The 25,082-nt window shown below is 40.2% G+C and overlaps 1 protein-coding gene across 7 annotated transcripts in view; it reads left to right on the forward strand.

Moving 5' to 3' along the window:
- The first annotated feature begins 223 nt into the window (after nt 1–223).
- Nucleotides 224–25,082, forward strand: part of mrs2 (magnesium transporter MRS2) — a 43,626-nt gene continuing 18,767 nt past the window's right edge. For 5 of the 7 annotated variants that reach the window (XR_006315902.1, XR_006315903.1, XM_043719168.1 and 2 more), the window contains exons 1-8: nt 224–727; nt 5,618–5,691; nt 5,772–5,808; nt 7,034–7,146; nt 10,678–10,851; nt 13,394–13,524; nt 18,449–18,565; nt 21,878–22,030. Coding sequence is in view for 5 of the 7 variants with exons in the window: in XM_043719168.1 (XP_043575103.1) it covers nt 526–727; nt 5,618–5,691; nt 5,772–5,808; nt 7,034–7,146; nt 10,678–10,851; nt 13,394–13,524; nt 18,449–18,565; nt 21,878–22,030 (1,001 nt within the window). In the remaining 2 variants the exon portion in view is untranslated. Of the gene's footprint in view, nt 728–1,705; nt 1,772–5,617; nt 5,692–5,771; nt 5,809–7,033; nt 7,147–10,677; nt 10,852–13,393; nt 13,525–18,448; nt 18,566–21,877; nt 22,031–25,082 lie in introns of those variants that run through there. The other 2 variants (XM_043719173.1, XM_043719172.1) reach the window with 2 other exon arrangements.

Consider the following 25,082-nt stretch of genomic DNA (forward strand, 5'->3'; position numbering starts at 1 on the left):
AATGGAAGTTTTCTTCACATGGATGCAAATTACTTTTTAATCTTAAAAATTAAACAAGTCTATCAGCCAGTGAAACTTTACAGATCATTTCCTATATCATGTTTGTGATTTTGTTGACTCTGACACAACATTCTGCAAAGACAATACAACTGCGCATGCGGATATGTCGGGCCGGCTCGGCCGCGCTTGCGCACATTGATACACGTCAGTTTCCGGGGTTGATTCCCTGTATCAAATAGAATTGTTACACTTGCCACGGGATACATTCTAATTTAGAATTCTGCCTGGATTTTTTTGAACCTCGTTGTTGCTTTGTATTTTCTGTGATGTAGTAATAAGTCTTCCGGACAGCTGGTTTTTATTCGTATTTGCGAAAGTTACTTTAGGATGTCACTTTTAATTTAAACACTTTGCGGCTGTTGCTGTTTTCTTCCGGGAGAGAACTTTCTGTCCTTCATTGCTGAAACGATCACTTCTTGGGTCTCAGTTATTCTTTGACTGTGAGGGAATTCACATAAGGATTAAATGGAGATCTATGGTTTATCCAGGTGTTTGCTACGTTCTTTCAAAGAGCGAGTCACTCTCAAATCCGGTCTCATTAATTTTTCATCTTTCAAATACGGTTCCACGTGTAGGATTTCAAAGCAGTGTGTGTATAAAACACGAACATCTGCACTACAGTGCGGATTGGAAATCCATCCCCAACAGGTCAGCTCAAGCAGGCACAGTAAGTATGCATTTCGGATGCCCAGATTTATTGAAGCTGTATTTGCACTCTAATTCGTCATAACAGTGAATCCGGGAAAGTTGAACACGTACACTTTGACTAGACTAATAATTATTGATGGGTTTTGGAATTGAAGACACTTGCCATGGAGTTTTACATTAGCCAGAGAGAGAGAGGTTGAAGCCAGAACAATGTTAAAAGAGGAAGAGGGGGAAAGTGATGAACTGAAACAGCATTGATGTGGAAAATAAGTTGGTGATTAGTCAATCTTTGGTTGATTAGAGGTTACACGTCTCCTTGAACTTCCTTCTTGCTTTTCCCTCATAATCTAACTTGGTTCAAACTCGGCTATCCCTTCATAAAACCAAGCTCCCCATTGTGGGTCGTCCACTGCACTCTTCCCAGCTGATGTGGTCAAAGTCAATCTTCTCCAAGTCGCTTTCAGGGTATTTTTGAAAAGTTACCCTTGGCTGCCTTGTGATGTTTAACCCATGGTGAATTGGGAGTAGCTTATGCATTATGTAAGGCAATTATTTGGTATGCTGATGTAGCAGCTTGCCCTGTCCAGTTGCTGCACGAGTATTCCGCACTTGACCTTTTCAAAGAAACTTATCAAGGCTGCATGTGGATGATGATAAGACAAGCATCTTCCTGTAGCCAAAACAGCCTCTCAAAATCTCCAAGCTTTATTGGGCTGTAGGCTACCTCCTGGAGGCAGTTGATCATTGAGTAATGAGGTGTCTCAGTCAGGCATGATAGACTTGAAGATCCTACACATTATCAAGTGAGTGGGCTTCTTTCGGAAGCTGCTCAGATGACTCTTAACTAGCTGTTACCTACGGACATGCACAAAAGTTGCAGTCTACCAACCTCCTGACATTTCTGCTCCTGTGAAACATGGTGTCATATCGCTTACATGTGAGAAAGCTGGAGACTTATCACAGGTGCTGCCTGTGGAGAATCTGCCATGTCACCTGGATGGGTCGCCATCAAAACTAACACAAGCATCCCCTAGGAGATGACCACAAACTACATACCATGATGGTATGTTTTATTCTTGTTACTGTTCTGAAAAAATACATTGTTTTCTGATAACTGTAAATCTGATAAGAGATTAGGTTAGGTTAGATTCCTTACAGTGTGGAAACAGGCTCTTTGGCCCAACCAGTCCACATTGACCCTCTGAAAAGTAATCCACCCAGACCCATTTCCCTCTGACTAGTGCACCTAACACTACGGGCAATTTAGCATGGCCAATTCACCTGAGCCGCACATCTTTGGACTGTGGGAGGGAACCAGAGCGCCCGGAGGAAACCCATGCAGAAACGGGGAGAATGTGCAAACTCCACACAGAAGGTCACCCGAGGCTGGAATTGAACCTTGGAATCTAGGAATGATTCGCATAGAATAGAGCAACACAGAACAAGGCCATTTGGTGCTATGAAAATGTCACAATTTGTCCGACTGCTCTTTCTTTCCCACATCCTCAAAATTTTTTCAATTTCAAATTTCCAGCCGATTACATGTATTTTTAAAAATTTACTAATGGGTTGTGGGCATTGCTGGCTGGCTGGCATTTATTACCTGTCTCTAGTTGCCCTAAAAGGTGACGGTAAGACGCCCTCTTGAACCGCTGCAGTCCACATATTGTGGATTGACCCACAATGCCATTAAGGAGGGAAAGCCAGGATTTTGGCCCACTGACAGTGGATGAACGGCAATTTATTTCCAAGTCAGGGTGAGGAATGGCTTGAGGGAAACTTGCAGGTGGTGGCATTTCCATCTTTCTCATGCCCTTGTTCTTCTAGAAGAAAATGGTCTTGGGTTTGGAAGGTGCTCTCCCAAGGATCTTTGCTGAATTTCTGCAGTGCAACTTGTAGATGATACAGCCAGCTGCTGCTGAGTGTTGGTGAGGAGGGAGTGGATGTTTAAGGATATAGTGCCAATCAAGTGAGCTGCTTTGACTTGGATGGTGTCAAGTTTCTTGAACATTGTTGGAGCTGCAGTCATCCAGGCAAGTGGGGTGTATTCCATCACACTCCTTATTTGTGCTTTGGAGGAGTCAAGAAGTGAGCTCCTTGCTGCAATATTCCTAGCACCTGATCTGCTGTTGTAGCCACTGTATTTATGTGGCAGGTCCAGTGAGTTCCTGGTCGATGGCAACCCCCTGCCCCAGGATGTTGATAGTGGAGGATTCAGTGATGGTAATACCCTTGAATGTCAAAGAATGGTGATTAGATTGTCTCTTATAAGAGATGATCACTGTGTGGCATGAATATTACTTGCCGCTTGTCAGCCCAAGACTGGATATTGTCCAGATCTTGTTGCATTCGAACATGGACTGTTTCAGTGTCTGAGGTGTCATGAATGGTGCTGAATATTGTGCACTCATCACCAAACATTCCCACGTCTGAACTTGTGATGGAGAGGTCATTGCTGAAGCAGCTGAGGATAGTTAGGGCTAGGACACTGCCCTGAGGACGTCCTGCAGCTGAGATGACTGATCCCCGACAACCCCGACCATCTTCCTATGTGCCAGGTATGAATTTAACCAGGAGAGAGTTTATCTCCTTATTGGTTACAGTTTTGCTAGGATTTCGTGATGCCACACTTGATCAAATGCGACCTTGATGTCAAGGGTTGTCACTCTTGCCTCACATCTGGAATTCAGCTCTTTCGTCTATGTTTGAACAAAAGCTGTAATGAGCTCAGGAGCTGAGTGGTCCTTGCAAAACCCAAACTTTGCATCACTCAGCAGGTTATTGCTGAAAAGGTGCTGCTTCAGAACACTGATGACACCTCAATCACTTTACTGATAATCCGAGAGTCAACTGATGGGGCAGTGATTGGCCGGGTTAGATTTATCGTGCTTTTTGTGTAGAGGACGTACCTGGGCGATTTTCCACATTGTCGAGAACATGCCAGTGTTGTAACTGTATTGGTAGAGCTTGGCTCGGAAAGCAACACGTTCTGAAGCACAAGTCTTCAGTACTGTTGTTTGAATGTTGTCAAGGCTCTTGGCCTTTACAGCATACGAGATTGAATCTGCTGCTTCCATTCTTCCAGACAATGCTTTCCATAATGTATCATTTTTGAGGAAAAATGATGGCCCTTTCACCTATCGTTAGCACATGGATTGTATACCAATCTCTTCTGTGTTACCATTCGCACTCCCATTGGCTTTGCTTTGGTGCATCCTCATCATTTGTTTCTCTTGCTCCACCTCTCCCTTTGTCAATAGCACAAAATAAATAATCTTCCAGCCTCCATCTGTTCCAAAGAAAGGTTCTTGGACTTAAAACATTAACTGTGTTTCTTTCTCAACATGTACTGTCAGACCTGTTGAGTTTTTCCAGCACTTTGATTTTATTGCAACGTACTACTATTTCAGCATGACATCTTTGCTTTGGTGCATCCTCATCATTTGTTTCTCTTGTGGGCGGCACGGTGGCACAGTGGTTAGCACTGCTGCCTCACAGCGCCAGAGACCCGGGTTCAATTCCCGCCTCAGGCGACTGACTGTGTGGAGTTTGCACGTTCTCCCTGTGTCTGCGTGGGTTTCCTCCGGGTGCTCCGGTTTCCTCCCACAGTCCAAAGATGTGCGGGGCCAGGTGAATTGGCCATACTAAATTGCCTGTAGTGTTAGGTAAGGGGCAAATATAGGGGTATGGGTGGGTTTCACTTCAGCGGGTCGGTGTGGACTTGTTGGGCCGAAGGGCCTGTTTCCACACTGTAATGTAATCTAATCTTCTGTAAGAAAGCCTATTTAAGTATAAGAACCAAACATCTGTTTTGTCAGCCCAACTACCTTTTTGAAAAAGACAAGGAAATTGGAATTATTGAAGATCTGATGTTGACTTCACTGCAAGAACTGGCACTTTCTGAGCCTATAATTAAATAAATGGGACAAGTTGCTTCGTTTAAAGAATCGACCAAGGGGTATAAAAATTAGGAGATGTTGGAAGAGGAAGGCTTTGAAAGCTGGTGGGTACTGGTATTGGTTGAAGTGATAAGTCAAATAGATTTAAAGAAGAAATGTTAGACATTATGGGGATGATGCACCTTCAGCTTTGCGGTGAAACAGTCACTTGTTTTTCATTATTGGTATGTTGAACTTAAAAAGTAAGCATGGCTGAATTTAGGAACAGGAATAGACCATTTCACCTTCTGCTGTTCAGCTCGATCATGACTGAAATGATAGTGTGTCACTGCTTACTCACCAAATGTGACAGCTCCATAGTAAATATTGAATCAAGCTAGAGTTATTTACCCTCTTACTAGTTTATTGGGATAGTTTATCTCTGCACCACACGTTTTCGGTAACTTGTGCTCCATTTGATATCATCTCCACGCATGTGGTGTATAACGTGTCTAAATTGTTGCAAGGCTGTATTCTGCACCACCTGCCATGCTAGAATGGATGTAATTTAACATTAGACATAGAAATAAATAATTAGCTTTCATGCAATTTCATGATCTTTAATGTTTCAAAACATTTCACAAGGCATGAAATACACTTTTCAAATATGCTCAGTATTAGGATGTAAAATGACATGGCAGCCAATTTGCACACAATCAGATTAAGTGAACAAGTAAATTTTTAGTGAAGTTGAAAACCAATAGGATTGCACTAGAAAATCTGAACCTTTGTTTCAGATTTAAACAGCCCTAGGTGTATCAGACCAAGCATCTAACTTAATCCCTCCCCTCAGAAAGATCCCAGTCTTGCTGTTCCTATTTTCTGCACCAAATTTGATTTTTAATGACTTATGGGTAATTTTGTGCTAAATAACTTTTTGATTCTATGTTTTGTAGCAAACCAACATGTAGGTTGTACTGTTCTATATGAAAAGCAAGTCTTTAATATTTACATCTTTTCACTTTCTTCAGCAATTGGTTGGCGGTATTACAGTACAGATTCCTCTCAAACTACACTTGTCAGTGTGGTTCCAGTATTTTCGATAGTAAGTACAAATCTGTATTTTTTTTTTAAGTCACAGAAAATATTCAGGTACCACATAAAGAATTTTTTTTTTTTAAACAGATGAGATATGATAGTGCTGGGAACGTAAGCTTCTTTGGTAAGTTGGCTTTCAACCATTTTATGTTTTCCAAATATGTTTGGTGTCAGGAGAAATTATTTGTATCAATTTTATAAATTAGTGTTAATCTCAATCTCCTTGTGATGCCAATCACTCATTGCACAGACATCTTCTGAATTGCTTGTCTTACGTGTATCTTTAGTGATCCATTTAGATTAGATTCCCTACAGTGTGGAAACAGGCCCTTCGGCCCAACCAGTCCACACCGACCCTCTGAAGAGTAACCCACCCAGACCCATTTCCCTCTGACTAATGCACCTAATACTAAGGGCAATTTGGCATGGCCAATTCACCTGACCTGCACATCTTTGGACTGTGGAAGGAAACCGGAGCATCTGGAGGAAACCCATGCAGACACTGGGAGAATGTGCAAACTCCACACAGACAGTTGCCTGAGGCGGGAATTAAACCCGGGTCCCTGGCGCTGTGAGGCAGTAGTGCTAACCACTGTGCCACCTTGCCCATTTGCAAGAAACAAGCAGGTAGTTCTCATTTAATTTTAAATCCTTCTATCATTTTAGATTGGGCATGCAATCTGGTCTGTTTCAACAATACCTTGCATTTATATAACACTTTAATGTAGAATAATGTCCCTTGCTACTTTTCAGATACATAATTTGGTATGAAATAAAAAAACAAACTTGATATTAGGATGGTTGGAAAATCTAAACATTAGATGGATTTTAAGGAAGAGAGAGTGGAGGAATTTATAGAGAACTCCAAAAAGAGAGTATTTCATGCAGAAAAGTTGACTGTCTTCCATTGAATGTTCAACTACACTTTGAATTTCTTAAAGTCTATCAATTTAATTTTCATAAACAACAGGCATTGGGCCACCAGGGGTGACCGGTCATGGCCCTAAGCCATTTTACAAATTCTGTCCTCTTACATCTGATTAATTGTTCGTTTTCCATGTTTTTGCAGAGCTGATTCCATAGACAGCCGATCAGAGCCTCAATCTGTTAAGGCATGCGTGTAAAGAGTCAGTGTAACATATTGTAATTTATGTTATTGCTGCCGAATATTTAATTTGGCAAGTGCTTTAGCTGGCAGAATGAGTCTGCTTATAATTAAATACAGTGGCACCACCTCTAGCATAAGAAAAGGGAGATACATTTGTTTTTTCTGAAAAGTTATAGGTGATAAACATTCTCAATTTATTACATAAACTGATTCAATGAAGACATGGCTTTTCTCGTCATAGAACGAAAGAAGACAGAACTGTACCAGGAACTTGGTCTTCAGGCTCGAGATTTAAGATTTCAACATTTAACGAGCATTAATACAAGGAATAATTGTATCATCCTAAGAATGGAGGTAAGAAGGCTCTTCAGTTGTGCTTCTAGATTATTCAGTGTTGGAAATTTCTCTCTTTCATTGCATTCTGAGGGTAAACATAACAGAAGCATGACTGGCATTTAGAACCCATTCCTAGTTACTCTAGAAGAAGTGAACATTTTTACTTGAACTGCTGTAGTACATATAGTGAAGGCACTCCCACAATGCTGTTAGGGAGTTCCATGATTTTGGAGCAGTGAAAATGAAGGAATGGCAATGTCTGTCCAAATCAGGGTGACACATGACTTGAAGGTCATGGTGTTTCTATTTGTCTCTGTCCCTCGAAGAGGGAAAGACTCATTGGGACTGGAAGCAGTGCGCATCCGGTTAATGTCATTGTGCAACTGACTGGAAGAATAGAATTAAAAACAGTTGTGTACTGGGAAAACTCCAGCTTAGCAGCAGCTCTGGAGAAAAAATATAGAGTTAACATTTTAATGTTCTGAAAAAATAGTCAAAAAGGGAAAGGAAAATTGTTAATTGTTAATAAATTGTAAATTGTTAATAAAGGAAAATATGTGTGGTAGTGAGTAATGATGTAAGTGCGATAGATCATGATGTGGAATCAATTTGGTGGAAATAAGGAATAGAAGGGGAAAACGTCACACGTGGAATTTGTCTATCGGCCTGTGAAGAATTGCTTCACTATAGAACAAAGTATAAATCTAAAAACAATGCAGGTGTGTAAGTAGGACATTAGTCATGGATGATTTTAATCTTCATATTGACTGGACAAGTCAAATGGCAAAGGTAACAAGGAAGACAAATCTCCAGAGAGCATCAAGGATTGCTCTTCTTAAAGCAGTACATTGCAGAACCCGTCCAGGAGCAAACTATATTAGATCTCATAATATAGGAATAAATAAGAATTCTCAAAGTTAAGGATCTTCTATGGGTTATTGATCACAATATGGTAGAATTTCAAATTCAGTCTGAGGGAGACTACTTCGGGTCTCAAATCAGTGTTCTCATCTTAAATAGGAGTAATTACAGAATAAAGGATTATCTAAAGTTGGCTGAGAAGATAGACTAAGATGAAAGACAGTAGATGAACACTGGCAGTCATTTAAACAGATAGTTCATAAAACTTTTATGCCAGTAAAAAAGAAGGACTCTGTGAAAAGGGTGAACATCTATGGTTAACAAAAACAGTCGAGGAGCGTGTCCAATCAAAAATAATGGCATACAAAGTGGCGAAAACTAGTGGTAGGCCAGAGGACTGAACTTTTCAGTCTCCCACTGCTGGTTCCTGAAAAGCTAATAAAAAGAACAGAAAATTAATTGTGAAAGTCAATTGGCAAGAATCACAAAATCAAAAAGCAAGAACTTCGGTGTATGTTTATAAAGACAAGTAGCTAAAATGGGAGGACCCTTAGAAGCATCACTTTGCATAATTCATAGTGAAGGACACAATAAACATCCCAAAAATATCATGGAGGAAAGATCTTGTAACAGGGACAAGGGACAGAGTATTCATAACATTCCCAAATCTAGAGCTCCAGGGAACAACACACGAAGCTTCAATCCATGTCAAGCTAGTGTTTCACTCAAATCAGTTAGTCTTTCTACCAGCTTCTGTTCTTTCTCGCTCTGTCTCTCCCCTTGAATCCTTCGGTCAGTGAATGTAATTTACAGAAGAATGTTTTTTCTCTCTCTCACATGCACATCTTCCAACTTTCTTACTGTGTCTGTTTCAGCTTTTCTTTTTTCCTAGTCTATAAGGGGAATGAGACATTCACATTCCAGAATAATCAAGATGATGGAGCTGAGCTTCAAAAGTTCAAATCTGCTCAGTATGATATACATGAAAACACAGCAGGATCATTCTATTGCATGCATATTCCACTTAGCTTATTAAATTAAAAGTTCTTTTCCTATTGAGTATGAGTTTTGTTAAGAGTCTTCGATATAACTAGAAATTTGGATATCTGACATCCAACTGTGAAATATGCACAATCTTCCAGTCCCTGTGTGAGGAGGAGGTACTGCCACTCATTCCACAAGTGAACAAATGTTGTTATCATCTTATTTACACCGGTCCATTGACACTAAGAACAGATATCTCCAATTCTTCTGAACAAATGGCATCCCAACGCCCACCGTGGTCAGGCACTTTCCTGCATATCCAGTAGCAAATGTGTCACATGTAAGGCTACAAGCTTTCTCAAGATATGTGTAAACTTACCAAAGTGTCCACACAATCAGTGCTACGTTGATGGAATGAAATACTGACAGTAAACCACTGTGAATGGCACCTCCCCTTCAAATGTTTCATATCACAGGATTTGTCCTCGCATACTTGAGGTTCAGTGTGCAAATAAAGCAGCTCTGAATTGCTGTCTTCCACTGATCACTATGAATGAATTCAGTAAAGTCATACCCAGGTGTCACTTTTGCATTAGCTTCTGATTATATTAGCTGACATGACAAGGAGCCAATGGCTGTGAACAATGCAATGGTCATTGGATGAGGCCGTAATTGGTAAACTATGTTCCTGGACAATAAATGACCTGCTAATTAATCACAATTAGATTGCAGATAGGCGGAGAGGAAGCATGATATATCCAGTGTATTTAGCAGGGCCTTGCATGAAAGCCATTTCCCTCTGTTCCCAAAAGAAATAAAGGTGTCCTCTGGACAATTAGGGATGGACAATGAATGCTGGTCTAGCCAGTGATGCCCACATCCTGTGAATGAATTTTTTTTTTAAAAAGAGGAAAGGTAACTTACACTCCCCACTGTACATGAGGTTACAGCCTATATTTTTGTAACTGAGCCATTGACTTCATGTCGAAGATGGCAAGGTTTCAACTTCATGCCTTTTGTAAGTGACTTCCATAATCTGCCTGAGCCTCAGGATGATTCTCTCTGCTCCCTCTCACTCCCACCCAAAAAAAAATCCTTGATGTTCCCTTTTGTGTTGTCTCTGGAGGCATTCCAGCTTTCCCTGCCCCACTCCTCCCAAGGTCCTGGAGCTCGTATCCTCTCCTATGCTTTAAAATCCCTCCCTTCTATCTTGAATTACCACCTTTCACTGCAATCATTCACTCAGTAACCCGAGTCACAGGCTGACGGCATTTAACTAAGCACAGTGTGAGTGACTGCTAAGAAGTGAAGCCAAGAGCAATAAGACGCACCCCGTTTCGATACATTAGACATGTATGTTTGCTCCATACACAAATCATCCTGGCAGAAGCATGTCAGTCGCAGGTGTCCCTGAACTCCAAGGTGAAGTCCTGAAGGGCTGAAATGGTGTGAGAATTGAATTGCGAGCACCCATTGTTGACACAATGAAGCTGGTGTTATGCTGATTTCAACTTGCATAGATGAAGTCAGCTTAATGCCTCATGCAAAAGATGGAATAAATTCTGAAATGGTTTTTGACTCAAATAAACTGAAGAAATATTAGAAATTAAACTTTAAATTTGTTTATATGCACATATTTAGTCAGTGTTATCCTTGCTAACAATTTTAAAGGAAGAGTTGTGCATTTTGTTCTCTTTTTGACAGATAATAAAGGCTGTAATTACTCCAGAGCATCTTCTTATCCTTGATTATCGACAATCAAATCTGGAGCAGTGGCTTTTGAAGGATCTGGCATTGCAATTAGCTGGAGAAGGTCAACTTGTCACATACTCTTTGCCTTTTGAATTCAGAGCCATAGAAGCAATACTTCAGCACAGGGTTAGTGAAGTGAAAAGTATTTATGTTACAGAAGCTTCAAAATTGATTGCTTTGAAATTAGTGTTCCTAAAAATGGAAACTCGTGTCGTTGGGCCAATAAAGTGTTTGAGAAAGTGATTTGTTTCACTACATTATCTAGCTTTGTGTAGATCTAGGTACCTTTCTCCAACTACATAGTTACATTTTTGGAAATGAATTATTTGCCCCCCTCAGCTTTGCAGTAAAGTTTTGTCCTTGATGGGTATATTTCATTCACTTATGGTATCATCGCCACAAATGAAATTTTAGTTACAAATTCTTCTTGCAGGTCAGTTACTGAATGCAATATATGATGTTTTTATGTGGATATTCACTGATAGATAAACATAAGTGAGTGATTTCCTTTTGCGTTCCTTTCCTGTCAAGCCATCTTAGATTTGCTCATAGTGACCTTAAACTATGGGAGATTTGATAGTAAGGGTATTAAAGCCATTCTCTGGATTAGAGGTGCTGGAAAAGCACAGCAGTTCAGGCAGCATCCGGGGAGAAGGAAAATTGACGTTTCGGGCAAAAGCCCTTCATCAGGAATCTGATGAAGGGCTTTTGCCCGAAACGTCGATTTTACTGCTCCTCGGATGCTGCCTGAACTGCTGTGCTTTTCCAGCACCTCTAATCCAGAATCTGGTTTCCAGCATCTGCAGTGATTGTTTTTACCTATTAAAGCCATGCAGCTAGTCTGACTGTTTTCCACTCACTGGTTAATGTAAATATCTGTTCTTCTTACAAAAAAAGTCCCACCTCAAAACAAATTCTTCCCACTTGAGTAAACATTTAACTTTAAATTCAAGTGTACTGAGAGATGATAAATAAGTTATCGAGGGAAGTGGTAAAAAGAATGTTTACCTCTTGTTATGCTAAATTTTGTTCGAATTCTAGAATGACTATTCTGTACAGACAGATAACAATCCTTGTGTTAGGTTCTGATTAATGGAATGATTATTTGTCCTCCCTAATGTTATAACATGATTTTCAAGCTGTCAGTTCTGAAAATCTAAGTATAATCAAATTCTGAAAGCTTTCTTAGTACAAGACTTTGTAATGTTAAAGGCTAATTACAGGCAGCTTTACTGAAGAGTTGTGTGTGTGGTGCTGGACAAGCACAGCAGGCGACGCAGTATCCGAGGAGCAGGAGAATCCATGCTTCATTCCTCATGAAGAGCTTAGGCCCAAAACGTTGATTCTCCTGCTCCTCGGATGCTGTCTGACCTGCTGTGCTTTTCCAGCACCGCACTCTCGACTCTGATCTCCAGCATCTGCAGTCCTCACTTTCTCCCAGCTCTTCTTAAGATCTTTGTTAATCTCAAGATATATCTTAAAGTAGCCACGTGGAAGTGGCAGAACAAGGGAATTCAAATTTTCAATTTTTGAGTGAAAATCTGTCAAATGAAAATCATTACAGCCAATTGCAAGAGTGCAGCCAAATGGGAGGATTCTACCAATCCCATGGATCATTCCTCCTTTACTAGTGACAAAGCCCGGGAATATCATCCCTTGATGTGCTGCTGAATGACAGGCTCTTGGCCTCATTCTGTGTATCCTAGACTGGGAAAAAAGCTGAGAAAAAAATCAGAAATTAATTTGTGTAACAGAATTTGTGGCCTTGAACAAACAAGGTATTTTAAATATATCATCACCTCCATGAACAAATATGCTCTTGTCCTTCAGAACATATGACTGAATTTACCATAAACAATGTCACACTTTATTTATCAAAAAAAGTGGTTTATCTAGTATGTTTCACATTTCTTTTGTCTATCCTGCCAAATATTACCAAATTTTGATTTCACTGTTGTAGAAAAAACATAAATAATCAAATACAATTAACTGCAGCAAGCTAAAATTATTTTCAACTCTGATCTGTAGCATTGATATATATTTAAACATTGGATGAATATATTTAGTGTTTATTTTGCAGTAATTAGACCTTATGTCATGAAAGAGCTTGGTTTTATTTGAGCAGTGAAGTAATATTATACATATTACATGACATACTATCTTCCTTATAAACAGCACACTGTCGAGCTTACCATGCTACCTGACAAAGGAGCCGTGCTGCGAAAGCTTGTACTTCCAAATAAGTCTGTTGGACTATAGTCTGATGTCGTGTGATTTTTGAACTTAGCAGCACAAAGGATGCAATAAGAGAAACCTTAACTTTTAACTCTGGCCCTCCCTTAACACCATCCAAGTATGAATATTTCCCTTTCATGCATCAGAAGTCACCTTTCTTATTCAATTCCCTGGTTGTGATTGATTACCTTAACCCATTTATACCAAGATGACTGGATATACTGATTCTAGTTGGCACATTTAGAACTGTCCAACCAAGGACAATTCTATGTTCTAATTCACTGTCTTCTACAACAATCCAACTTCGTCTCCATTTACATTTTTGAGGAAATGTATTCTTAAGATTTTGTGTATTGTTTTAAATCTAAAGACAATAGAAATTCTTTGTGTAGAGTGTGCCCACGTTTCTGAAAATAACCTCTTTTGTCTCCAGATTAACTTTCTACAATCAAAACTAAATGAGTTACAGCCTCAGATATTAGAGACATTAGAAGGTCTTGTGGACCACAAACAGCTTTCAATTGATCGAAGCAATCTGCATGTGTTACTTCAAGCCAGTAAAAAGTAAGACTAAACCAATCACTATCCGAATAATTCATGAATGCAGCACTTACCAAACACTTTCTTCACACTTTAGATAGTGTTTCCTATGATATAAAGGTTATAAATACAGCACACAAGATTAACAATTTATCTTTTACTACATTGTTCTACATTGGAAGGGTTCCAACCGTTTTCTTATCACCTATAAAGGATGTCTAGTTTCAGATTTACGCAAATCACACCCAGCTCTACCTCACTGACGCCACTAACATAACCTTTGTCTTTAAATTGTAACACTGCTTTTCCAATATCCCCGGCTTTTCGAACGTTGGCTTTAAGCCAATCTGCTTTTACAAGAGACCTACTTTAGTACCTGTTTTCGCTAACCGTAAGAGGATTTTTGCTTTTACGAGAAAGCACGCGCAGTGAGAGTGGCGCCACCAAGCGCCTTCCCTGGGAACTACACTCAGCTTCTCAGCATCAAACCGCCATAGATTTGAACAGTGTCTGTGAACATCTGTGCTTTATCTCGATTTATTTTGTGCATCTGTTATCAAAATGTGACCTAAGGTATCCTGTACCTCTCACCACCCCAGCCTCTGACGGCCTTTACTATATGTTAGTGTTAGTTTAGGTTTTGTGTGTTATTTGGTATGATTTGGTAGGCTTTTTTTTGGGTCTGGGAATGTTCAAAGATTTTACCCATTTAAATGAATAGTTATTACTTCTTCGCTTTGTGCTATTTTGGCTTATGAGTGGTTTCATCAGAACGCTCTGCTTTTGGATAGCAGAGGATACCTGTATTCAGTGCTGAACGAACAGAAATTATTTTCCAACCAAATTTTGCTTTTGCTTTCTATCCCTGCTGCAAATGCCATAGTCCAAACCACCCATTATCCCTTTCTCAGCGACTGTCTGAGGATTAACCAGACTTGTTGCAATCTTTGTGTCGTATTTGACTTTGGAATAAGCTTCCACTCCATCACTAACATTGAATTCTCATTCTTGTTGTCAAACCCTTCCGTGGCCTCCCACCTTCAATAGTTAGTTATGAAATAGTTGCAAAATTGCTATCCAGCATTCCCACTCCTAAACAAAGGAGAAGCTATCCCTTCAAAATCTTCCAGCTTACAACCCTTCAGGAATCTCCAAACATTCTCCAATTTTAGCCGCTTGTGAATTCCTGAATAAAAGCAGCTCCAGGGTTGATGATGCCTTCAACTCTGCAGGGCCTCCCTTTCTTTTTTTTTATAGATATTTTTATTAGAAATTTAACATTTTTACAAGTTTACAAAAATAAACAAAACTCTCAGATATAAACATTGATATACAATTAGCTCAAACATACAATAGCCAAAATTTATTTGGTATGATTTGGTAGGCTTTTTTTTGGGTCTGGGAATGTTCAAAGATTTTACCCATTTAAATGAATAGTTATTGCCTCTTCGCTTTGTGCCATTTTGGCTTATGAATGGTTTCATCAGAACGCTCTGCTTTTGGATAGCAGAGGATACCTGTATTCAGTGCTGAACGAACAGAAATTATTTTCCAACCAAATTTTGCTTTTGCTTTCTATCCCTGCTGCAAATGCCATAGTCCAAACCACCCATTATCCCTTTCTCAGCGACTGTCTGAGGATTAACCAGACTTGTTGCAATCTTTGTGTCGTATTTGACTTTGGAATAAGCTTCCACTCCATCACTAACATTGAATTCTCATTCTTGTTGTCAAACCCTTCCGTGGCCTCCCACCTTCAATAGTTAGTTATGAAATAGTTGCAAAATTGCTATCCAGCATTCCCACTCCTAAACAAAGGAGAAGCTATCCCTTCAAAATCTTCCAGCTTACAACCTTTCAGGAATCTCCAAACATTCTCCAATTTTGGCCTCTTGTGAATCCCTGAATAAAAGCAGCTCCAGGGTTGATGATGCCTTCAACTCTGCAGGACCTCCCTTTCTTTTAAGACAAGCCTCCAAGACTATCTCTTGGAGCACGCCTTTGGTCACCTTTCCCAAATCTCTTTTAAGTGATGCATTGTCAACTTTTTGTTTGCTAATGTTTCTATGAAAAGTCAACTATGCATGTTTTACTCTAGTTTTTGTTCGAAATACCATATGTATTTCAGGGCAAAAGAGCCTAATAGTTATCTGGGAAGAAATTAATTTACAAAAAGCAATGTAAATGCAAGAAACAGTTCCATATTATTTGAATTACATAAATATTTCACAGTATTTTCTGAATCTAAGCAATCCAGTTTCAAACTTCAGATTCATTTAACTGAATCTTGAATTAGCGAGTTTGAGAAGGTTTGTACCTCAGGTTGAGGTGCTGGATGTAGGTTTGCTTGCTGAGTTGGAAGGTTTGCTTTCAGCTTTCCAAACCTGCCAGCTCAGCGAGCAAACCTACATCCTGAATCTTGAACGAATGTAGCATCACGCTTCAACATTACCCTTCTCTGCTGTGATGTGAAAATACTGTTGTCAAAGTGAACTAAATAGATGGCCGAGAGCTTATATTTATCTCCAATTGAAAGTCCATTCAATCAAACAATTTAGAGATCTCTCACCTTAAATATGCGCCATTGGATTACTGAAAGTACAGTTGTAAACCCAAACTAACCGCGTTGTGAAGCATAGTTCAACTGGTATAGAAACAACCTATTCACCTGAGAGTCTTGCAGATCAAAGCATTGTCCATTGTCTGCCAAGTAAGGTCCTTGTGTGACCTTGGTGAAACTCTGTCTCCTGTCATTTTTGTTACTGCAGAAGCTGTCTGAACTGATGCATTTTCTGCTTTTATTTCCGATATTGTTTCAATATTAGTGTTTATTTTCTGATGATCTGGCCTGCATCTTTACATTGTCTGTTGTTCATAAATAAACTGTTTACTGGAAAAGGATTCACAGTTTGATAACATTCAAAAGGTACTGGAGGTTTAGAACAGAAAATGTAGCTGCATGCTTCAGACTACAAAGTTTGGCTAGGTGTTTAATAATAATAATGAAGAAAACTAGCCTGCAGCAAGACACTAACAGGCTGGTCAGGAAGGCAGGTAAGTCACAAATGGAGTTAAATCTGGAAATGTGTGATGTAATTCGTTTGAGGAAGGCTAACAAAGCCTTATGGGAAATACATAATAATTGGTAGAATGCTGAGAAATGTAGAGGAACAGAGGAAAATTGGGAGTGCATATCCACAAACTCTGGAAGTAGCTGGACTGGTAAATACGGGTGGGAGTGGGGGTGAGGGGGGGGGAGGTTGGTCACAAATACATACAGATGCTTTCTTAGCCAAGTAATCAAAAAGTTGATAGGGTAAAGGTAAAATCACCATAGTCCCACCCAAACCATAGGGCTGCTCTATCATTAGAGAGATGACTTGTGATGAGTTTAAGATGAGAGGAGTGGTTGAGAAGTAAAGTTCTTCATCATAACCTCATCTGGAGTGAGATTTGAGCCCCTCCTCTTGGCATCAGTCTGCATCATAAATCAGCCATCCAAACAACTGAGCTAACTGATCCCCTGAGAGCAGGAAGGCTGTGCTGGAGCTATGCAAACATTATTTGAGCCACAGCTTTAGTTCTATGTGGAGTTCTGGTTATTGCAGTATTGAAAAGATGTGATTACACTAAAGAGGGTATAGAGAAAACTTAAAAGGATGTTGCTTTCACCAGACTATTTTAATAATGAGGGAAGAGTCGATAAGCTAGAATTATCTTCTATAGAACAAAAGAGGCTGAGGGCAGACCTAAATGAAGGGCATGAAATTAGGACATATATAGATAGAGTGGGTAGCAATGTCTCATTTGGTTGAAGGATCCAAAACAAAGGGCATATATTTAGGGTAAGGATGAGGAGGTTCAGAGGGGATTTCAGGGGAATTGTTTTAATGGTGAAGGTGGTAGGAATCTGGAATTCACTGTCTAAAAGAATGGTAGAGTCACTTGGATACTTGAAGGGAGTTAACCTACAAAATTTTGGACTAAAATTGGGAACTGGGAGTAAGCTGCAAGATTTCTTATCGCCATTATGGACATAAAAGGCTGAAAATCCTCTGTATGTGTTTCATGTTCATTTGATATTTTTCTGTTCTGAGGAACCCCCACAGCAATACCCTGGGACTGAAATGATTTGCTTTTAACAAACGTAATTATTTTTTCTTCTACTAGCTATGACTCCAACCAGCGGAGAGTTTTCCCCTTCTCATTGACTTAGACCTCTTGACACCATACTCTGTAAAATGCTGTGTTCATGCCAAGGGTGATCACTGTCACTTCACCGCTTGATTGTAGCTGATTTGCCCATATTCGGACCAAGACTATAACAAGGTCAGGAGCTGAGTGACTGTAGTGCAACATTTAGAGAAGGTTTTATTATTTTTGTTGTTGTTGTTGTGCAGTATGACTCTCTGACTCTAATTGTGGCACAATATTCCACAATAGAGGAAGGAAAAACAAAGGCAGGATTTGGAATTTGGGATAGGGTGAGTACAGTAACTGTATTTGCATCATACATATAGATTGCTTAAGTATTTATCTTTGTATATGTCAGTTGCTACTGTTTGTACCTCTATGCGATGTGCTAAGTTGCACTGTAGCACATGCACTGGTAGCAGTGTGCATCCACAACGTAATTTTTGCATGAGCAGTTTCCTTTGTAAATTCCAATGTTGATATTTGAAATGAGGTGGAATATAGGAGCAAGAGTAGGTCATTTGGCCCCTTAAGCCTTCTCTGTTATTCAACACCAATGCTGTTTACCTGAGCTGTCCCTATATCCCTTGATGTCATCAGTATTTACAAATCTATCAGTCTCTGTCTTACTATACTCCAATCCCTAATGTTTATAAATTGAACACTTTTAATGTAAGGAGGTGTTAAATGTTTACTAAATATGTAAAATGCAACGTAATTAAATGCAAAGATTTTTGTCTATTTTATTTCGTAGCTTATCTGAATTGGAGACGGATATAAAGGTCTTCAAGGAGACACTGCTGGAGATTCTAGATGAAGAGAAGCAGATAGAAGAGCTTTGTCTCAGCAAGTGGAATGAGCAACATGTTTGGTTTGTGTACAGTTTTACTTATTCTTACCTGCGTTAATTGTCTCAAGTACCCCATGTTGGCTTAAATCATCAACACACTTTCTTACGTGGAATACAATCTAAATTCAACAACTGAAGATGTAAAGCTGGCAAATGATGCAAATATGTTTATCATCAGATGCAAATAGTATTTCCCCCACAGAACCAATCCCTAACAGAATAAATCAGGAGAGAGGTAAATAATATGCAAGTGCTCAAGTTCTGACAAATTATAGAAACTGGGAGTAGGCTCAGAAAAAATCTGGAAGAGCTCAGCAGGTCAGGCAGCATCTGCAGAGAGAAATCAGAGTTAATGTTTTGTGTCCATTGACCCTTCCTCAGAACTTCTGAGGAGTCACTCGACCATAAACGTTAACGCTGATTTCTCTGTACAGATGCTGCCAGACCTGAGTTTTTCCAGCAAGTTCAGTTTCTGATTTACAGCATCTGCAATTCTTTTGGTTTTTATTTCGTAGGGGTAGGCCATTCTGATCTTCGAGTGATCTACATCCTTCAATATGATCATGGCTGATTCTTTATCTTAATGCCATATTCCCACTTCTTCACCATACTCCTTGATGCCTTTAAAATCTTTTTAAAAATCACTCCCTTTCTTGAATATATTCAATGACAACCTCCATAGCCTTCTGTGATAGAAAGTTCCACAGGATCCACAGGAAGATATATATTCTCATCTCAGGCCTAAATGGTTTGTGTCCCCTCTTTCTAAATTTCCCCTACCTGGAACAAGATCCTTTTTGTACTAGTCTGTCCAGCCCTGTTAGAGTTTTTACATGTTTCAATCAAATTCCCCCCCCCCTCATCCTTTGAACTCAAGTGAATACAGGCCCTGTCGAAACACGCTCTCTTAATTGGACAATTCTGCCACCCTCAGAGTCAGCCAAGTGAACCTCCCTCTATAATAGATATAGGTTGGGAGACCAAAACTGAACACAGTTTTCCAGGTGTGGCTTCACCAAGGCCATTTATAATTGCAGAAAGACTTCCCTATTTCTGAACTCAAATCTTCTTGCAATGTACCACTTGTCTTCCTAATCGCTTGCTGCACTGCCTGTCTAGGAGAAAGTGAGGACTGCAGATGCTGGGGTTCAGAGCTTAAAAATGTGTTGCTGGAAAAGCTCAGCAGGTCAGGCAGCATCAAAGGAGCAGAAGAATCGACGTTTCGGGCATAAGCCCTTCTTCAGGAATGAGGAAGGTGTGCCAAGCAGGCTAAGATAAAAGGTAGGGAGGAGGGACTTGGGGGAGGGGCGTTGGGAATGCGATAGGTGGAAGGAGGTTAAGGTGAGGGTGATAGGCCGGACAGGGGGGTGGGCGCGGAGAGGTCGGAAAGAAGATTACAGGTCAAGAAGGCAGTGCTGAGTCTGAGGGTTGGGACTGAGAAAAGGTGGGGGGAGGGGAAATGAGGAAGCTGGAGAAATCTGCATTCATCCCTTTTGGTTGGAGGGTTCCTAGGCGGAAGATGAGTCGCTCTTCCTCCAGGCCATTGTCTGGCGATGGAGGAGGCCAAGGACCTGCATGTCCTTGGCGGGGTGGGAGGGGAGTTAAAGTGTTCAGCCACGGGGTGGTTGGGTTGGTTGGTGCGGGTGTTCTCTGAAACATTCCTCAAGTAGGCAGCCTGTCTCCCCAATGTATAGGAGGCCATATCGGGTGCAGCGGATGCAGTAAATAGCCTGCTTCACCATTCATTAAGATCATGGCTGATCTATCCATCATTTCAGCTTCTCCCACCTTCAATATCCCCATAACCCTTAATTCCCCCACCATGCAAAAACCCCATCCAATTGTATCTTAAATATATTTAATGAAGCTGCCTCTACTACTTCCTTGGGCAGAGATTTCCATTGATTCACTACTCTCTGGGAAAAGCATTCCTCCTCATCTCTGTCCAAAATGTACTACCCACCCCCAGCATCCCCCAACGGCCCCCCTGCAATCTTGAGACCTGCCTCTATCTTATCTATTCCTTTCATAATTTTATATGTTTCCATAAGACTCCCTCTCATTCTTCTAAATTCAAGCAAGTACAGTCCCAGGTGGCCCAACCTCTCCTCAAAGGGTAACCTCCTCATCTCTGGAATCAACCTGGTGAACCTCCTCTGCACTGCCTCCAAAGCCATTCTATCCTTCCTCACATAAAGAGACCAGAACTGCGCACAATATTCCACGTGGGGCCTTACCAACGCCTTGTACAATTGCAGCAGAACTTCTTTGCTCTTAAATTCAATACCGCTAGCAACAAAAGCCAATATTCTGTTTGCCTTCCTGATTACCTGTTGCGTCTGCAAATCAACTTTTAGCGATTCATGTACAAGCACTCCTAAGTCCCTTTGCACAACACCATGCTGCGATCTTTCACCATTTAAATAATACTCGGATCTACTATTTTACTTCCATAGTAGGTAACCTCACATTTACCAACATTGTACTTCATCTACCAGACCCTTGCCCACTCACTATCCTCTCTAAATCTCTCTGCAGATCTTCCACATCCTCTGCACAGTTTGCCTTTCCGCTCAATTTAGAGTCATCAGCAAACTTGGATACATTACACTCTGTCTCCTCTTCCAACATATATATATATATAAATCATGAACAGATGCTGGCCCAACACCGACTCCTATGGCACCCCGCTCACCACTGACCTCCAACCAAAGAAATACTCATTTATCCCAAATCCCTGCTTTCTATTGGTTAACCAGTTCTCTATCCATGCTAGTACATTCCCTGCAACCCCATGCATTCTTATTTTATGGATGATTTGTGTGGCACCAATATCGAACACCTTCTGGAAATCCAAGTGTACAATATCCACCTGTTCCCCTCCATCCACCATGCTTGTTACATCCTCAAAGAAGGGAAACATCTCAGCATTTCCCTGTCCAAAGTCTTTTAGGAATTATATATGTTTCAATGAGAGTACCTCACTTTTCTAAACTCCAGTGTGTAGAGCCTTTGCTCATAAGATGATACCTCCTCAGCAAGGATCTTGGGCCTATATTTGTCTTTTTCTGTTTGGATAGTTAATAGGAGCTTTAATGGACAATTCCTGTGCTCCCTGCAATGTTACTCTATTACTCTATTTTTCTGGTCTTGAACAAACATTTTTGTCCTCATTTGCTGGATTCAACAATGTTCTGGACTCTCAGGCATGTTGCTTTTTCTGACAATTTTATCTGTCCTAAAGAGAAGTGACCACAGAAATATTGTAGTGTTAAAATTCATGAACTTGTACTGTTTGATGTGCGTTGTTGATACTTGCCTTTTGTTTTTCAGTGACCCGAGTATTATGGGAATTAATCCTGCTGAAGAAATGGAACTGCTTCTTGAAAGCTATTACCGACAGGCTGAAGATTTGGCTAATTCAGCACGAGAGTTGAAAGTGTTAATAGATGATTCTGAGAGCATCATATTTATCAACTTAGACAGGTTTGTTAGTGTTAGCAATCCTATAATGCCATGATTTATGAATGAAGCAAGACACTATTGTTTATTTAACTGATTGTCTTAATTTATCAATCTTTTAATCAGTGCAGTTCGGTAAGTCGATACGTAAAGTAATGGTTGCATTTCTGAAAATCACAACATTTAAATTAAATAACTTTAAGTGAAAGACAGTTCCCATTGAGTTACTGTTAAAATGTAAATAAGCTCCAAAGGACATTTATTACCCCAAAAAATCATTAAAACATTACACCCTGTACGTTGAAATACTATATTCCTGCTTTCCTACATTAGTAAATGAAGTAACTTAGTTTTAAAACTATAAAAGTCTAACTTTCTAGTTATAGCACATTCTATTCACCACTAATCTTGCTTTCCACTCCCTGATCCTTCTTGTTGCTGCAGATTGTTCCCTTTCTGGTGTATGACCTCTAACCCTTCCCTGATCCTGAGAGAGTGAAGCCTGAGGTTCTGTTGCTCAAGGCCTATAGCAAAGAGTCTTTACTCATCAAACACCTGGTTGAGCCCTTGCTAGCTCCTGGCCAGCTTGTAGCTGCTACTTGGTAGTATCTTCTTGAATAGCTTTGCCATCTCTGATTGTTGTCCATCACCATTTCTAGGATCCTCTCAGACACTGGTGGGACTGCTATTATTGGCTGTCTTCAGGACCTTGTCCTCCCTGCCTGTCCACCTAGCTGTTAAGATGTTAGGCTCAGTGATGAGTGGTGGCAGTCTGATATCTATAAAAATAGATATCAGACACCACCTTTGGTCAGGAACAAACAATGGCTCAAGCAAGTGATTGGGAGCCTGTAAAGGCTTCGTGACACCAATGTCAGGCTGCAGTCACAGAGGGTTGGGCAGCAGATCAGGACATGAGGCATGGGGAGTGATCTCCAATCAGAGAGAAGGAAAGACTGTGCCAAAATGGCACCAATGTTAAAAATAAATCTGCTTGACAGGATTGCAGGTCCAAATGGCGCAATGCTGTTAAAGCAAAATAACTTTTAAATGGAGCTGCATAATACAAGGATTGGCTACAGGACATGCATTAACATTGCATTTTCTTACTGATTAGATTCTAAACTGACACTTTAATTCGTTAATGAGAACTGTTCAATGCACCAAATTTGTTAATAGGAAATTGAAATTCAAAAATACACCATTTCACAAAAAATTGGATGACATTTTCAATTCAGTTTTAAACAAATTTAAGTCTTTGACAGTGTTATGGGGAAAATCACTAGTTTCGGAGTCAGAGTTGGAGTTTAATGACAGAGATAATTGCACAAGGAACTACCGGAGCTCCGGGGAGAGAAAGATACCAACAGCACAGAGGTCAGCTGTGACCTGGAGCACATGTCAAGAAATTTTTATATGTCTTGTGATAAATAGGTCAGTGATGAGATTATTGTCTTTGTACATGGTTTGTTTATAGTAATCGTCACAGAATCATTGATTGTTTCGATACAGTCTTTGTCAGTCCCAGTGCAGCCTTGGTTAATTTCTGTGCGGTCATTGTCAGTTCCAGTATAAACAATGTCAATTTCAACGCTTGCACAGAAATCTATTGCTGTAGTAATGGGGGCTAGTTGCTCTTCCTGAGAAGGGCGATTACTGCAGCCCTGGCCATTAACTTTTCGTATTGAGTCCATATCAAATTGTTAGCATTTCTATCAAAGGTGTTGGCTGGACCCAGACACTTCAGCCGGCAGTGTTCATTACTCGTGTATTCTCTTCCCCCACCTGCCTTAAACTCATCAAGTGCATTGTGCTAGCATTCTGACGGCTTCAGCAGTATCTGTATCTGCTCTGCTGTCTCTCTCCATGTTGTGATCCAGCGGCCATCTTATGTGTAAAGTTGGCCAACTGATGGCTGAGTGGCCATTTTGTGTGTCCATGTGCCTAGTGTTACCCTGCCCCATGCCATCTCCCTTTTCAACGGAATTTACAATATTTTGAATTTTCAACATTTTAGCTAAAATATTGGGATGTGTTTGAACATAAAGTGGATCACCAATTAGGAAATAGGTGCTTGCAATCTGTTTGCCTCCTTAAATGTGATGAGTTAAAAGCACCAAATGATGCTACATCAGTTTTTAGATACTACTTCAGCAATTACTTGATGTGGAAATGAGACAAGTGTCCAAAGAAAGTGAAAGCTGTTATTTTATGCTGTTAATTGAAGTTTTAATAATCATTTTCCATAGTATGATGAGTGGTTGATAATATGCTTGTATTAGTGAAAGGGAAAAATATGCACATTACGGAAAAAAAAACAAGAAAGTAAGATATAATTGGATAACTCTTTCAAAGAGCTGACACAAGCACGATAGACCAAGTGGGTTTTTTTTATGATTATACAAATCTAGTCCTTTAATAAGGAATAGGGCAAGAGTGGGCAATCGGGCCTTCCGAGCCTCCTCCGCCATGCAATAATATCATGGCTGATCTTATCGTGGCCTCAGCTCCACTTACCCACCCTCTCACCATAACTTTCAATTCCTTTACTGTTCAAAAAATTATTTATCTTAGCTTTAAAAACATTCAATGAGGAAGCCTCAACTACTTCATTGGAGAGGGAATTCCATAGATTCACACAACCCTCTTGTTCCTCTTGAGGAAGTTCTTCCTCAATTCAGTCCTAAACCTGCTCCTCCTAATTTTGAGGCTTTGCCCTCTTGTCCTAGTTTTGCCTGCTGGTGAAAACATCCTCTCTACTTCAAACTTAACTATTCCCTTCATAATTTTATATCTTTCTATCAGACTCCCCTCTCCCCCCCGCCCCCCAAATCTTCTAAATTCCAATGAATATAATCCCAGTCTACTCAGTCTCTCCTCATAAGCCAAAGCCCTCAATTCCAGAAGCAACCAAGTGAACCTCCTCTGTACCCCCTGTAGTGCCAGTACATCCTTTCTCAAGTAAGGAGACCAAAACTGCACACAGTTGACCTCATCAACACCCTATACAGCTGCAACAGAACCCTGCTTTTAAACTCAATCTGTTTAGCAATGGAGGACAAAATTCCATTTGCGG

Source organism: Chiloscyllium plagiosum, chromosome 29 (genome assembly GCF_004010195.1).
Source record: "Chiloscyllium plagiosum isolate BGI_BamShark_2017 chromosome 29, ASM401019v2, whole genome shotgun sequence".
Lineage (NCBI taxonomy): Eukaryota > Metazoa > Chordata > Chondrichthyes > Orectolobiformes > Hemiscylliidae > Chiloscyllium > Chiloscyllium plagiosum.